Source organism: Watersipora subatra, unplaced genomic scaffold (assembly GCF_963576615.1).
Source record: "Watersipora subatra unplaced genomic scaffold, tzWatSuba1.1 SCAFFOLD_302, whole genome shotgun sequence".
Classification (NCBI taxonomy): Eukaryota; Metazoa; Bryozoa; class Gymnolaemata; order Cheilostomatida; family Watersiporidae; genus Watersipora; species Watersipora subatra.
In genome coordinates this window covers 2030-17566 of record NW_027045442.1, presented here as the reverse complement: position 1 = coordinate 17566, position 15537 = coordinate 2030, and the positions used below count along the sequence as shown (strand labels likewise).

At 34.0% G+C, this 15537-nt stretch overlaps 1 protein-coding gene across 1 annotated transcript; it reads left to right on the top strand.

Annotated features, from left to right (window-relative positions):
- Positions 1 to 10666: 10666 nt before the first annotated feature.
- LOC137410458 (4-galactosyl-N-acetylglucosaminide 3-alpha-L-fucosyltransferase 9-like) lies at positions 10667 to 15054 on the top strand (the record flags this gene model as incomplete). The annotated part of the gene is made up of 2 exons (XM_068095869.1): positions 10667 to 11606; positions 14950 to 15054. Coding segments are annotated over exons 1-2 (1045 nt in total), but the record flags the coding sequence as incomplete, so codon positions are not given.
- Between the last annotated feature and the right edge of the window lie 483 nt (positions 15055 to 15537).

The window sequence follows — 15537 nt, the reverse complement described above, 5'->3', positions numbered from 1 at the left end:
ACTAAATGTTTGAATATAGGTTTATGTGGCTTTACAATATAATATACTAAATATAGTTTTTTAAAATATTATTTCTAAACTATTTGGTTGTTTTAAAGTCTTGTGCAATGAAATATTCTAAATGTAGTTGGTAAGACTGTTATGGCTACTTCTTTATATTTATAGTTATACTAGCTGTGCAATCCGGCATTGTCCTAATATTAAAAATCAGCTTATAAACAATGAGAAGTAATGAGAGCTGTCTGCCACTTGCTATTATCTTGGCAGATTGCCAATGGAAAATTTTAATAAGCTAGCTAATGACAATCACTTACTTACGCAATCACCCTGCGTGGTCAGGGCTGTATTGTTCATTTTTAGGATGCTTCTGCCAATATCTTGAGTAGCCCCCTTAGGCAACTTGTGAGGGCTGTAGGCCCGAGCGGCCAGCGGGGTGGGTTCGGGAGGGGTGCAACGCCCTCCCGAATATCGAAAATATTTTACAGAACACACACAAGAAACCCTATCTGAGAGCAGTTTTAATTGTATTATTGCAACTTATACAAGCAAGGATAATACTAGAAAAATTTCTCGAAAATCATCAAGATTGCTGTGTATCACATTTTGTACAAATTATTGAATACATGTCATGTGGTATGTGAACTTGTGCCAGGGACAAGAAAGCAAAATATTATGATTATTGATTAAGATTTGATAATAAACTCTAAACAGCAAACCTATAAATAAAAGACTAAAGATTATTTAAAATTGAATATTAGAAGGTTTGCGATTCTGCTGAGAAAAAATAATGGTAGAACAATGAAACTAATTTGAGCTATCTAGATCTATAACAAGAGCACCAGTCACTGAGTGGCTCAAAGTTCAACGTGATGTCAGAGTTCTTTCCTGAAGATTATTTAAATTTGAAGATGGTTGGTTTTGAATTTAACAAAGTGAGAGATTCTTCTCACGCCTTGGGTGATCAGCTTTGGTGCTAATGGTATTACCCTTACCCATGAATAAACAGGTTCAACAAGTGAGCATAAAATAAAAACTATACAAAAAATATTTCTATGCAAATACAGATAATAATATAGCTCACTAAACAAACGAATTATAGACATATAATACGTGACTAGAGCTTGTCAAGCAGATATTAAAAAAGAAAAACACAAAATTACGAAAAGTTTAAATCGGCTGTTACATGTATGCAGCCTAAGAAAATCCTGAGTTGAATTCCACGCAATGAAGTAGATGTTTTCACGTAAAGATAGTTTGGAAGAATTAGCAAGCATACTCGATATATGAGCAGTAAGAAGAAAGCTCACGGCAAATATCTTTTTTTCTTGAAAGTTTCAAGATAGTTCTAAACACGTCTGCTTCACGCAGTGTCGATATAACAAATATAATAATAAAGAAAACATTTCAAATATCATCAGCAAATTGTAATCAGTCAAGTGACTTTCGTCAAAATATTTCTTAAAACTGCAATAAGGCTAGTAAAGCCAACCAAGAATTATTCTACTCGATCCTGTAAGTAATTGGCTTACCATAACTATCAAAATATTGATCTTAAGTGGAAATAAATGTTTTGAAAGTCCAGAATTTATGGTAGTCGTCAAAATCAAAACTCTTCGTCAGTTCAGCAGCGTCTAGCACATTTAAATTTAATCATTATCATTAAATATGTGAATCCAGATCGGACAAAACCGAAACGTCTGTTTTCCGTTTAATTCTCAGCAGTAAACAATGTTATCGAAATGGATTCGCTAGGTTTGCAACCACTAGTAACATTCTGAAAACGGGCTCTGCACGATACTTTCGCATCTTTCGTCTGAACATTGTCGACACTAAACAACAAAAACAACAAGAAAATCACCGTTTGGCCGTTATGGGTGCTGAAATTTTGCCTCAGCATAGCAGAGGCTGCCTCATAGAACAATACGGCCCTGTGCGTGGTATGCAAAGCCGTTGGGCATGTGCTCTCATATACCGACTTACTGTATATTGGCCGGCGAACAACTCTATCTTTGTGGCCCATTGGGTAGGGCATCGGACAGGTGAACGGTAGGGTCTGAGATCAAATCTTCTTCTGTACAGATTCTTTATTTCAAGATTTTTGTAACTATAGCCGAAATGCAGACAGGCAGACGGACATACGACATAAAACATACTTTGAGAAATATATATGTAGAAAAAAATACTTTTTAAAGTGTTTAACCACTTTTGGAACAATGACAGACACTCGTAACTTGAGCATTTTAGATATAACATTTTAGACGGTCGGTTGTTTTCAGTGCAGCTGTGCTCTGGCATTCCTAGTGTAAAACAATAGGATGTTGCTGTGTTTAAGCCCCTTTGGTAACCCGCAATTAGGTAACCCAAAATCATTATTATATAAAAGTTCATTGTTAGAGATTTCTTCCTTTTTGTTCAAATAGCTTGCAGAAAGCGTGTAGACTTTCAGAACAAATTGCTACACTGTTTTTATGACAACAATTTATTAATGCTTTTATTGAGAAAAATGGAAAAAATTTTTAATACACAAAGGTGCATTTTTGTGTTTTTATTAAGAAAGATCGGAGTGCATTTATATAAAAAATTAAAATTCTGCAATTGCCATATGGGCCCAGAGTTGTGTAGAATAGGCTTGCTATTTTCCAATAATTAAACTGTAGGTAAGGCAAGGAGCTCTGGCAGTTTGTTTTTACAACTTTTCTTTCATGCCATACTTTTTAACCTCACGAAACATCACTTTTATTATAGTGAAAAGTATTTTGCAAAACCTGCACAGGGAATTGATTGTCGGTCTACTAAATTTGATGTCATGAGTTCGAGTCCCATATAAAACGACTTTTTAAAATTTTAAAAAGCGTTCAATTACTGCCTATACTAATGCTTCAGTTTGATGGTTTCAAGCAAGATTGCAAGACGACCAAAGTTTTATAAATACATATAGATACACACAACTCTAATCACTGGTTGATTATTGAGGTTGATTTGATTAGTATGTTGATCAATTAGTATGTTTAACACCCTCATAAGAAATGCTTCCATATTTCTTAGTTAGCCTGCTTTTGCACTTAGCACTTGCGCTGAAAAGACCAAAAAAATCTGACTATGCGTGAGATAAGGATTTAGTCAATCAAACAACTTCTTGAAGGCTGACATGTCTTCCGGTTTGAAGACCTTTTCTGAATGCATTTTGAAGGAGTCAGTAAAGAAGACCCAACATTTGATAAAATGTAGATCTGATCTGGTCATGCTTTCTCAAAATTCATCAAAATGTCTCCCTCATTGTCTCTACATCTTTCTGATTCCTCTCTGTCTCTCTTATTCTCCCTATATTGCATTATTTCTACATTTCTTGTTTTAAAAACTACATTTTAAATATTAATGTTACTTTAAAAATTACTTTTCCTAAATGGCCTACTGTCATCGTAAGATAACTAAATTATTGTAGAAGATTTTATGATACCTTGAATATTCTTAGTCGAAATCATAAAGCAAATGCTGTTGACTCAAATGTCGAAAAAATGTCAGTGAAGTCAACTTTACATAGTATTACGTCTGGTTTGCTTTAGTGGTAAATTTGAAAAATCTGCTAAAAAATGTGTCACTGGCTATTGTTAAAAACAGCTGGTAGATCTACTGGTAGAGCTGCTGCCGATAGAACTGTTATTGGTTGAGCTTTTAAAGGTAGAGCTGTTATTGGTGGAGCTTCTAAAAGTAGAGCTGTTATTGGTGGAGCTCCTAAAAGTAGAGCTGTTATTGGTGGAGGTGTTGGTAGCAAAATTGCTGCTGGTAAACTTCACATAAAATAATGAGTAAAACTACTACATTATAAAGATATTTTGTAAGTTATTGAGTTATTGCCATCTGTAACCTACAATGTATTAACACCTTTTGTAAAATATGATGACAAAGTTTTTATTTTGATGTGTTTTTTGCGTGAGCATAATTCTCTTGAATTTTTAAAAATAACATTAAGGGTATAAAGAACCTTTAGTTACTGTTGGCACAGAAAGTATTTGACAACTAGAGCTCTGCTTTAAAAGTATACTTGTAAATTATTATGAACTTATTTTCAAAATAATCTATTATTATGTGATGAAAGCTTTTATTATTGCATTGTTTGTAGATTTCTTTTGTTACCTCTGCAATCTGACATATGAAAAGCCGCAACAAGTGTGGAGAACTTTTAGCCAGGACTATGGAAACCATCAATGTCATAGAGTTCCTAATAATAAAGCTTGTTTATATTACAATTTTCCGTGTAGGAATAACTCTTATCCTAGCCCTAATGTTACGTCAAGTCACCCTAATGTTATGTCAAGTCACCCATAAGTAGTGTTAGTCACCCTTGAATAGTGCAAGTCACCCTTGCGTACTGTAAGTCACCCTTGAGTAATGTCAAGTCAACATTGAGTACTGCAGATACAAATGACTGTCAAACAGCTTAACTTCAAGGTAAACAACTCGCAATAGTAACCAAGTTGATTGCTGACTCCTAATTTTTGCTTATCGCTCATTGTTATTTTAATATATTCATTTTAAGGTGCATCTGGTTTATCTTTGTTTTATAATAAATATATCTTAATGAGTTTCAGGTATGTTTACTGCAATATAGAAAAAATAATACTTTAATTTTTAATATTTAATCCAGTTTAATTTAATTTTTAAGCTAGCTTGTAGCCAAATACGTAACAGCAAAACTTGGTTCTATTTGAAGTGAAATTCTCTTTTTTGTTTACTTGAAACTGAATATTTTAATCTTAGATCTTCTTGCACTGCTAGAACTGCCACTAAAAGAACCACTGCTATTAAAGCGATATCTGTCAGCAGAATAGCAGCCAATAAAACTACAGCCAATAAAATTTCATCTGGTAGACCAACGGCTAAAAAATTTCTCCTAGTAAAAATCTATTCGGTAAAACAGGTTGTTCATTGAAATATTTAAATATAAGAATACTAATGTTAAAATAAGTAAGATGTATTTACATAAAATTAATAAGATGCATCTACCAGAGTGCTCCTTCTCCTTGACCATGCCGTAGTGCCTTTTGAGATACCTTTTTTTTCTGACCGTCTGTAAAAATTGACAGTGACTTGCATCCTAACAAAGTATGCTTGGGTCAGGCAGTATGGTAGAGTAGAAATGATCCTGTTTTTAGTATCTACCACTTTTGGAACTGTCAAATTAATCTGAAAGGATGCATTTTGCAACAAATCCAGTCTGACAGCGCCAGGTAACCATTTCACTTGTCTAATGTGTAAAAAACAGAAGTGGATCTTTAATTTGCCCACAATTTCAGTATGGTACTACAAGGGTCCTTCAAGGAATGGTCTAGATCTGAAAGCCCCAGCAATTTGGGGCTGAAAGATTGCTGAAGCGTTTTGTCAGACCAGCACTAAGAAGGATTTGAACCACCAACCCCATGGTTGACAATCAAATATGCTACCACTAGGCTATCCTGACACCCTTTTGAGATACCTAAAGCACCATATAGGTGATAAGGTGAAAGTTACAAAAAAAACAAAGAAAAACAAAAAACTTGTCAACTCATCATGTCTTGTTTTTGCGCTGCAAAAACAAGACTTGATGAGGTCAACTAAAGATGACAACACATTGCCTGATGAGATCAGCCATATACTGTCTACTCACGGCACCACAACTTTATCAATAGGCATAAAGATATTCTACCTGCAAACAATCGATAAAACTCAATTGTTATTACTGAGCTGATAAAATGAAAAAAAATCATAGGTTTTTAATTAAATAAAATTGCAAAAAGACTTTTGGGCTTCAACCAAGCAGACAGATTAAGGGTCAGGAGTTGTGCACCCATCACAAAGTATCTCTTGACATGTCTGTTGAGCAACAATAGTTGGTTGGCTCAATGCGCGGCCTCAGTGCAGCTCAATGAAAAATATTTATGAATGCTTACGGATGTTTGGAAATTAGTCTCTATAATTATTCAAAAACACAATTTTGTTGCTTCTAGTTTACGTATTTGGAGTCAAGACAAAACAAGGATTAAACTACATATATAAATCTAACTGTTCATTGGTTTGTTTATTTTTTGTCTGTCCAGTTGTAGCGATAAAGTTACAGACATAAAAAACCGCTTCACACGAGAAATCAACTCTGAAAAAACAGTTATCTTACAGACAGGCACTTTAACTACTACTTCAAGCGGCTACCTCACTATTCTAAAGAATAGTTGTAAACATGATTATTATCTTTAAATGTGCATGGAGCTGCCAGTGTACTAAAAGAAAAATACAAGCACGGGCTTCTCCAAAATGCTATAAATAGATGTATTTTAGAATAGACTTAATTAAACTTATAGCGCACACAAAAATAAAAACTACAGGTAAAATTTAAAAGTTTGAATGACAAATGTTGTACACGCTGATTAAAAACAAATTTTCTGTGCAAAAACCCTTTTTTATTACCCGTATAAGGCCGGTCATGCAGCTAGTTTAATATATAATTTACAGCTATTGATTAAATTCATAGTGAGCAACAATGTTCTAAACACGACACCCTTACAACTAAAGTACTGTCATAAACCACATGAAGTCGGAAAACAAAGGTACACAACGTTGAGTTGTGTTGTTGTTAATGAAGTTCTTACAGACAAGAGCTTTATCTATAAACTGAATTACCATACGCATTATGGTGACCTTGACTCAGTTTTTTAACCCTCATACCTATTTCGGTGCGCAAACTGATCTTTATGTTTAAGACAGCGTCATTTTTAGTCAGCTGTCTGGTGGAGACAAAGGTACTAACACAAAGTTTATGATACCAACTATCTTCACTGGTCCTCAACCTTGTCGGTTATACTGAACCTACTAGTTTCATATGCTCTTTCACCGAACCCTCCCTTATTGAATAAAAAAAAATTTTTTTCACAATCAAAACAGATATTTGTTTGACTGTTGCACAAATGAGCTGTGATTTAATATCGATATGTTCAATTAACATAACCAATACAATGCAAGAACTTGCAGCAAATTATATACTTTTTATAAAAAATGGGAAAATTTGTAGGATTTTTGTTGTTGCCTTCGACAGACCTCCACCTGTGATTGACTCGGTAAACCCCTAATGTTTTATTGACCACCAGGTTAGAACCAATAGTTTCAGATTATGTTATAAATCAACAACAAATTATAACCGAAGAGACTTGATATAATCAACCAAAACACCTTTTAATATTTGCCCTCTCTGACCTGCGATGGGATGAATCATTACTCTTAACCCCAGATGCCAGAAATGCATGTTTCATAGTTTCCAGCTCAACTAAAAAACTTGTATACATAGATGCATAATAATGCATCCATGATGTAAAATAACTGTGGCTGTTAGAGCACCAGTTATAACAGCCATTTTTGGTGCAAAAGTATTCATAAGCTTTTCCTTCCCTACATTTTAAATTAATTTTCTTCGTTCATTGAGTTGTACATAGATGAAGAATATATCAGAGAATATTGTTTCCGCCTCACTTGTGATTTTGCAAAATGTGAGAACATTAAGCTTCTTTCAAGAAAAGATGAGAAGATAGTAAGAGACGTGTAGATTTAGCCCAGCCCGCCATCATTTCTTCTACCTGCAGAATATTAGCCTTGGCACTAAGTTAAACCCTAATATAAACATATGCAGTGAACATTGAAGTGATAGTGATGCACATCACAATCAGATTTCAAGGCAACATACTTCATTACCTGAGGTTGTTTTCTCTTTGATCTCGAATAGAAAGTTTTGGAATTGTGAATAGACTTTAAACAAGCTCTATTCAAGGATCCAATGAATGAATAGTAGGCCTACAGCTGATGAATAGGACAGCAGCTTTTTTGAGTCACCTCTTTCTTGATCAAATTAATAGGACACGGAAGTATCCAGTAGACTCGCAGACGGAGATTTGAAGTTGCCATGGAATATGCTAGAGTATTTTTAATATTGGTGGTTACAGCAATCACTTCAATGTTATACTATTACTATTTTTCAGGTGAGTTAAAGTCATTCTATTCATTATCTTTGTCTACTTTTCATGTAAGTTCATTCTGCAATTTTGTTTTCTGTAATCAAGTTTTGCTTTACATGAATTAGATGAAAACAGGTTTACCAAGTTTTTCTCTCTGTTTTTACTTTCCTCTGTTGTATTGTATTTCTGACTACCTACCTTTCCTTACAAGTACATCGATGGCTTACACTACTACCAAACTTGGCCCAGAGTTTACCTTGATCAATTCTTAATACAGTGGTAGTGTATTGTTATATTTGGCAATAATTTCATTTCAAATAGAAATGTCTTTTTTTTAAAATTATGTTATACAACAATCATAAAACAAACAAAAACAGACAAAAGGGCAACAATTAGTCACTAAAGCCAATAAATAGATTGACAAATAGTGATTGTAGTGGTTATCGTAATTATAGGACTACCTAGTAATCATTTTAGTGTTCTTAAGCATACATGGCATATGCTCACTCTCTTTACTATCCCAGACTATACATATTCTATATATTTGATAAGCAAGTTTTGTAGATACTCTGTCTGCCACCAATAGTATTCTCAAGAAATATAATTCGACGCCCATTTGATCTCATCCTGTCATTGAAATAATTTATTCAGTTAAATGTTAAAATGCAATGAATACTTGGCAGACCACCAATTTGCTTCTATATATTTACACGCATACATATTTGCTTAAAAATCGTCTTGTTTTTTTGCAAATGTTTCAACGGCTATAAACATAGCTTTTATAAGATTTTTTTGTCATATGTGCCGATACTGATACATTACACCAAAACGAAACTAAAGGCCGATATTTGTTAATATATAATAATATTCATGTGTAAAACATCCTAAGTTTTCCATTGATGTTTATATTGCCATAATTCATCTGATAAATACATAACAAACTATCAGTTAATAACATGTTTATTTTAAGCAGTCCCATAATTACAATCACCACTGTATATCTTTTAAGAATAGTTGCACGGAGCCTCCTTGTTGTTGTAGAGATCTCTATTGTTCATGGAGTAACTTTGAGCATTCTCACCGTTTTCACATCGGCAGCAATATAGACTTACTTGACTTTTAGATCAGCAGCAATATAGACTTAGCTGACATTTATATCGGCAGCAATATAGACCTACCTGACATTTTGATCAGCAGCAATATTAATAGACTTACCTGAAATTTACATCGGCAGCAATATAGACATACCTGACATTTACATTGGCAGCAATATAGACTTACCTGACATTTAGATCAGCAGCAATATAGACTTAGCTGACATTTCCATCGGCAGCAGTATAGACCTAACACAGAGAATAATATAGAGAGAAAATATTGCTTACACTGATATAATAGTAATCAATGTGAACTGTGCGAAAATTAAATTCGTTTTGCACAGTTCACACTGAAGGACTGGACTAACCATCATTACATTCTTGCAATGAGTTCATTAGCTGTCTCACACAATTTTTTGGGGTAATTGGTTGAATTGTGGTGTTAAATTACTAAACCACTATTTAAACTAGATAACTTTACTAAAGCTTTCATAAGTAACTTTTTCTTGATAAAACTTGGAGCAAAATAAATGTGCTTATCGAGTGGACCTGTCAGTGCAACCCAAAGCTATCAATCACAGATGTAAGGACTAGAGTGGAAACACCAGTGTCCTTAACAAAGTCTTATTTATACACTTCGTTAAAGTCATGACACAAACTATAAAAAACTCCTTTGAATAAATTTAATCAGAAATTCAAAAGGATTTATTTTGTACAATTATTTACTATAATAAGAGCATTGTCTATTCATCTGTTCATATATATGCTATCAGCTTAAGGAAGAAAATGCCCCTACTCAGGTACTCCGATCCACAGTCCAGCGCTCTACCCACTACCCTACTCCGGCCCCTTGCCACATGACTAACTAATTATGCATATGCTGATTGCTCACTACGATCTCTCACGGTGCACAGGACTGCAAAGCGTACTAGTAATGAATAACAGCTTTATTGTCTGTATTGTTTTGTCAAATACATCAGCTATAAAAACTCAGCGATATTTATGTTTTTTCTGAGTTACGGTATGCTGCCGGTGCTGACTTATTTCACAATATTTCTGCTAGCGTATCACAAGCTGTATACAATTATCAAGGAAGGAAGGTATGAATGAACAATGGTCTTTTGTTTATTAGTATATTACAATGATATGAGGCATGATAAAGTTACCAAGCTTTGAGTACATAGAAGGCTCATTAGATTCAATTAAATTAAAGACAAAGGAAAGTATTAAAGAGCACACAACTCACACTTTCTGTTTAGTTACTAGCTGAGGTCTCTAAATAAACTGCCCAATCAATGCCAAATTTTTTGATGTCAAGAAACATATGTAGTGTAACAATAAATAGACGGTCTTTAACCATATTGGAATTCAAAATGGCACTGAAACAGCAAATTTTCAGTTGATAGTTGAAATTCAATTTACCCTTCGCTATGTAATATGTAGTGAGATTGTTTAAAGTGAGTTTTTTGGGCTTCGAAATTGTTGCATATTGAAACAGCTTCTGTTTTTATAATTTAAAGAGTGGGGTGTTGAGCTAGGAAATAGGTATTAACACTTTGTTGTATTGTAGAAATTGCATACCAAAGAAAGAAACCCGTAATGCAAAAGCCATTTAGTGCAAAAGAACTAGACCACATGGAACACCATAGAACAAAGCATATATCAACTATTTTCAGAATGAATGGTTTTTACCAAAAAGAAACAAGTTCAAGATTGCTCTGCGGAAAGTACGAGTGTAAGATGAAAAGTGGCATGAAAAATCCTAAAGGTGCAACATTGGCAGCCTTCAGTGAAATAGATGTTCAACGTTTCAAGTCTCCCCCACATAAAAAGCCTGGTGACCTATGGGGCTTTTTTTCTAAGGAGTCGCAAAACCATATCAGCAGGCGTGCAATTCAGTCTGCTTGGAATGGAATGTTCAACTACAGCGTTACCTTTAACAGAGGCGATAAAGCGAATTATCATGTGTTTCGTGCACGCCTAAAAAGAAAACCTTTCCCGACAACGATTCACTTTTATCCAAAACCTCGTATGAAGGAATTGCGTGCTCTTTGGTTTGTCTCTCATTGCACTGACAAGAAAAGTGCAAATGCTATATACAGTGGTAGAGAAAAGTACGTCTTGGAATTATCTCGTCACATAGATATTGACATCTTCTCTTCACCAGAAACTCAATTTTGTAGATCAACACTTGGGACACTTGTTAAAGATGCAAACATGACGGAACCAGCTTTTGAGGACTATATGTTTTACCTTTCCTTTGAGAATAACAACTGTCAAGATTATATCACAGAAAAATTCTGGAAGGTGCTGGAATCAAACAGCACCACTATTCCCGTAGCGCTGGGAGGAGTTTCTATCAGAGATTATGAAATAGTCGCTCCTCCAAACAGTTTCATACATGTGAAAAACTTTAGCTCACCAGCTGCACTTGTCAAGCACCTGCAGTATGTGGCGGAGAATGATGACGCGTTTCACTATTACAACCAATGGCGAAATGAGTTTGACCTTATTACCTATCACAAAGGAAATCATGGAGGTAAAAGCCAATTATCTGAAACTTATGGAATAGAAAGCCTAATGAATTTTAGTAGTTAAAGTTGCTTGCATAAAACTAAGCACAGATAAGCTGATAACCTACCATACAACTTTGTAATTGAAATAATCTGCTTGATTCTTGGCTAATGTCCGCTTTATCAATCAAACAAATTTGATTGTTCGTATTGAGTGAGTGTAGCACAGATCATGAAAAGATTTTTTAGATGTTAATTAATCTCATCGAGTAACAAATGGCTGTTTTTTCACAGAATATTTTCTTGGTGTAATTATTGTTCCAAAAACTGCGAGAATGATAAATTATATAATTCAAATCCTATCTTTTAAAACTTTGCTATAGAAACAAACATTTACCAAAAATGGTGATGCCTTTCAAGCCAGCTAATGAACTAGTTTAGGCAGTTCAACTGTTGTATGTATTTTTTTGAGATTCGTCACAAAACTTCCATGAATAAAGCGAAAACATAAATAACGAACAAAATATTTAGATAGGCCACTCTATACTAGTTTTACGAAAACATATTTTTAAACTATGTCATTGTTTTAAAACCTAGAGTAATAAAATATTTTAAATGTAGTAGGTGGAACTGCTATAACTACTCTTTATATTTAGAGTTATAACAGAATGTCTTTTGAAGTGTTTAACCACTTTTGGAACAATGACAGACACTCACAACTTGAGCATTTTAGATATGACATTTTAGACGGTCAGCTGTTTTCAGCGTAGCTGTGCTCTGCCATTCTTAGTGTAAAAAATAGGTTGTTGTTGTGTTTAAGCCACTTCGGTACCTCGCAATTAGGGAACCCAAAATCATAAATTATATAATATAATATAAATAATAAATATTATCATAATTATATAAAAGTTTGTTGTCAGAGATTTCTTCAGTTTTGTTCAGATAGCTTGCAGAAAGAATGTAGACTTTCAAAACAAATTGCTACACTGTTTTTATGACAACAATTCATTAAGGCTTTTATTGAGAATGAAGGAAAAATCCTTTAATAGACAAAGGCGCATTTTTGTGTTTTTATTAAGATAGATCGGAAATTGTAGCAAATTCATCAGCAAATTGTAATCAGTCAAGTGACTATCGTCAAAATATTTCGTAAAACTGCAATAAGGCTAGTAAAGCCAACCAAGAATTATTCTACTCGATCCTGTAAGTAATTGGCTTACCATAACTATCAAAATATTGATCTTAAGTGGAAATAAATGTTTTGAAAGTCCAGAATTTATGGTAGTCGTCAAAATCAAAACTCTTCGTCAGTTCAGCAGCGTCTAGCACATTTAAATTTAATCATTATCATTAAATATGTGAATCCAGATCGGACAAAACCGAAACGTCTGTTTTCCGTTTAATTCTCAGCAGTAAACAATGTTATCGAAATGGATTCGCTAGGTTTGCAACCACTAGTAACATTCTGAAAACGGGCTCTGCACGATACTTTCGCATCTTTCGTCTGAACATTGTCGACACTAAACAACAAAAACAACAAGAAAATCACCGTTTGGCCGTTATGGGTGCTGAAATTTTGCCTCAGCATAGCAGAGGCTGCCTCATAGAACAATACGGCCCTGTGCGTGGTATGCAAAGCCGTTGGGCATGTGCTCTCATATACCGACTTACTGTATATTGGCCGGCGAACAACTCTATCTTTGTGGCCCATTGGGTAGGGCATCGGACAGGTGAACGGTAGGGTCTGAGATCAAATCTTCTTCTGTACAGATTCTTTATTTCAAGATTTTTGTAACTATAGCCGAAATGCAGACAGGCAGACGGACATACGACATAAAACATACTTTGAGAAATATATATGTAGAAAAAAATACTTTTTAAAGTGTTTAACCACTTTTGGAACAATGACAGACACTCGTAACTTGAGCATTTTAGATATAACATTTTAGACGGTCGGTTGTTTTCAGTGCAGCTGTGCTCTGGCATTCCTAGTGTAAAACAATAGGATGTTGCTGTGTTTAAGCCCCTTTGGTAACCCGCAATTAGGTAACCCAAAATCATTATTATATAAAAGTTCATTGTTAGAGATTTCTTCCTTTTTGTTCAAATAGCTTGCAGAAAGCGTGTAGACTTTCAGAACAAATTGCTACACTGTTTTTATGACAACAATTTATTAATGCTTTTATTGAGAAAAATGGAAAAAATTTTTAATACACAAAGGTGCATTTTTGTGTTTTTATTAAGAAAGATCGGAGTGCATTTATATAAAAAATTAAAATTCTGCAATTGCCATATGGGCCCAGAGTTGTGTAGAATAGGCTTGCTATTTTCCAATAATTAAACTGTAGGTAAGGCAAGGAGCTCTGGCAGTTTGTTTTTACAACTTTTCTTTCATGCCATACTTTTTAACCTCACGAAACATCACTTTTATTATAGTGAAAAGTATTTTGCAAAACCTGCACAGGGAATTGATTGTCGGTCTACTAAATTTGATGTCATGAGTTCGAGTCCCATATAAAACGACTTTTTAAAATTTTAAAAAGCGTTCAATTACTGCCTATACTAATGCTTCAGTTTGATGGTTTCAAGCAAGATTGCAAGACGACCAAAGTTTTATAAATACATATAGATACACACAACTCTAATCACTGGTTGATTATTGAGGTTGATTTGATTAGTATGTTGATCAATTAGTATGTTTAACACCCTCATAAGAAATGCTTCCATATTTCTTAGTTAGCCTGCTTTTGCACTTAGCACTTGCGCTGAAAAGACCAAAAAAATCTGACTATGCGTGAGATAAGGATTTAGTCAATCAAACAACTTCTTGAAGGCTGACATGTCTTCCGGTTTGAAGACCTTTTCTGAATGCATTTTGAAGGAGTCAGTAAAGAAGACCCAACATTTGATAAAATGTAGATCTGATCTGGTCATGCTTTCTCAAAATTCATCAAAATGTCTCCCTCATTGTCTCTACATCTTTCTGATTCCTCTCTGTCTCTCTTATTCTCCCTATATTGCATTATTTCTACATTTCTTGTTTTAAAAACTACATTTTAAATATTAATGTTACTTTAAAAATTACTTTTCCTAAATGGCCTACTGTCATCGTAAGATAACTAAATTATTGTAGAAGATTTTATGATACCTTGAATATTCTTAGTCGAAATCATAAAGCAAATGCTGTTGACTCAAATGTCGAAAAAATGTCAGTGAAGTCAACTTTACATAGTATTACGTCTGGTTTGCTTTAGTGGTAAATTTGAAAAATCTGCTAAAAAATGTGTCACTGGCTATTGTTAAAAACAGCTGGTAGATCTACTGGTAGAGCTGCTGCCGATAGAACTGTTATTGGTTGAGCTTTTAAAGGTAGAGCTGTTATTGGTGGAGCTTCTAAAAGTAGAGCTGTTATTGGTGGAGCTCCTAAAAGTAGAGCTGTTATTGGTGGAGGTGTTGGTAGCAAAATTGCTGCTGGTAAACTTCACATAAAATAATGAGTAAAACTACTACATTATAAAGATATTTTGTAAGTTATTGAGTTATTGCCATCTGTAACCTACAATGTATTAACACCTTTTGTAAAATATGATGACAAAGTTTTTATTTTGATGTGTTTTTTGCGTGAGCATAATTCTCTTGAATTTTTAAAAATAACATTAAGGGTATAAAGAACCTTTAGTTACTGTTGGCACAGAAAGTATTTGACAACTAGAGCTCTGCTTTAAAAGTATACTTGTAAATTATTATGAACTTATTTTCAAAATAATCTATTATTATGTGATGAAAGCTTTTATTATTGCATTGTTTGTAGATTTCTTTTGTTACCTCTGCAATCTGACATATGAAAAGCCGCAACAAGTGTGGAGAACTTTTAGCCAGGACTATGGAAACCATCAATGTCATAGAGTTCCTAATAATAAAGCTTGTTTATATTACAATTTTCCGTGTAGGAATAAC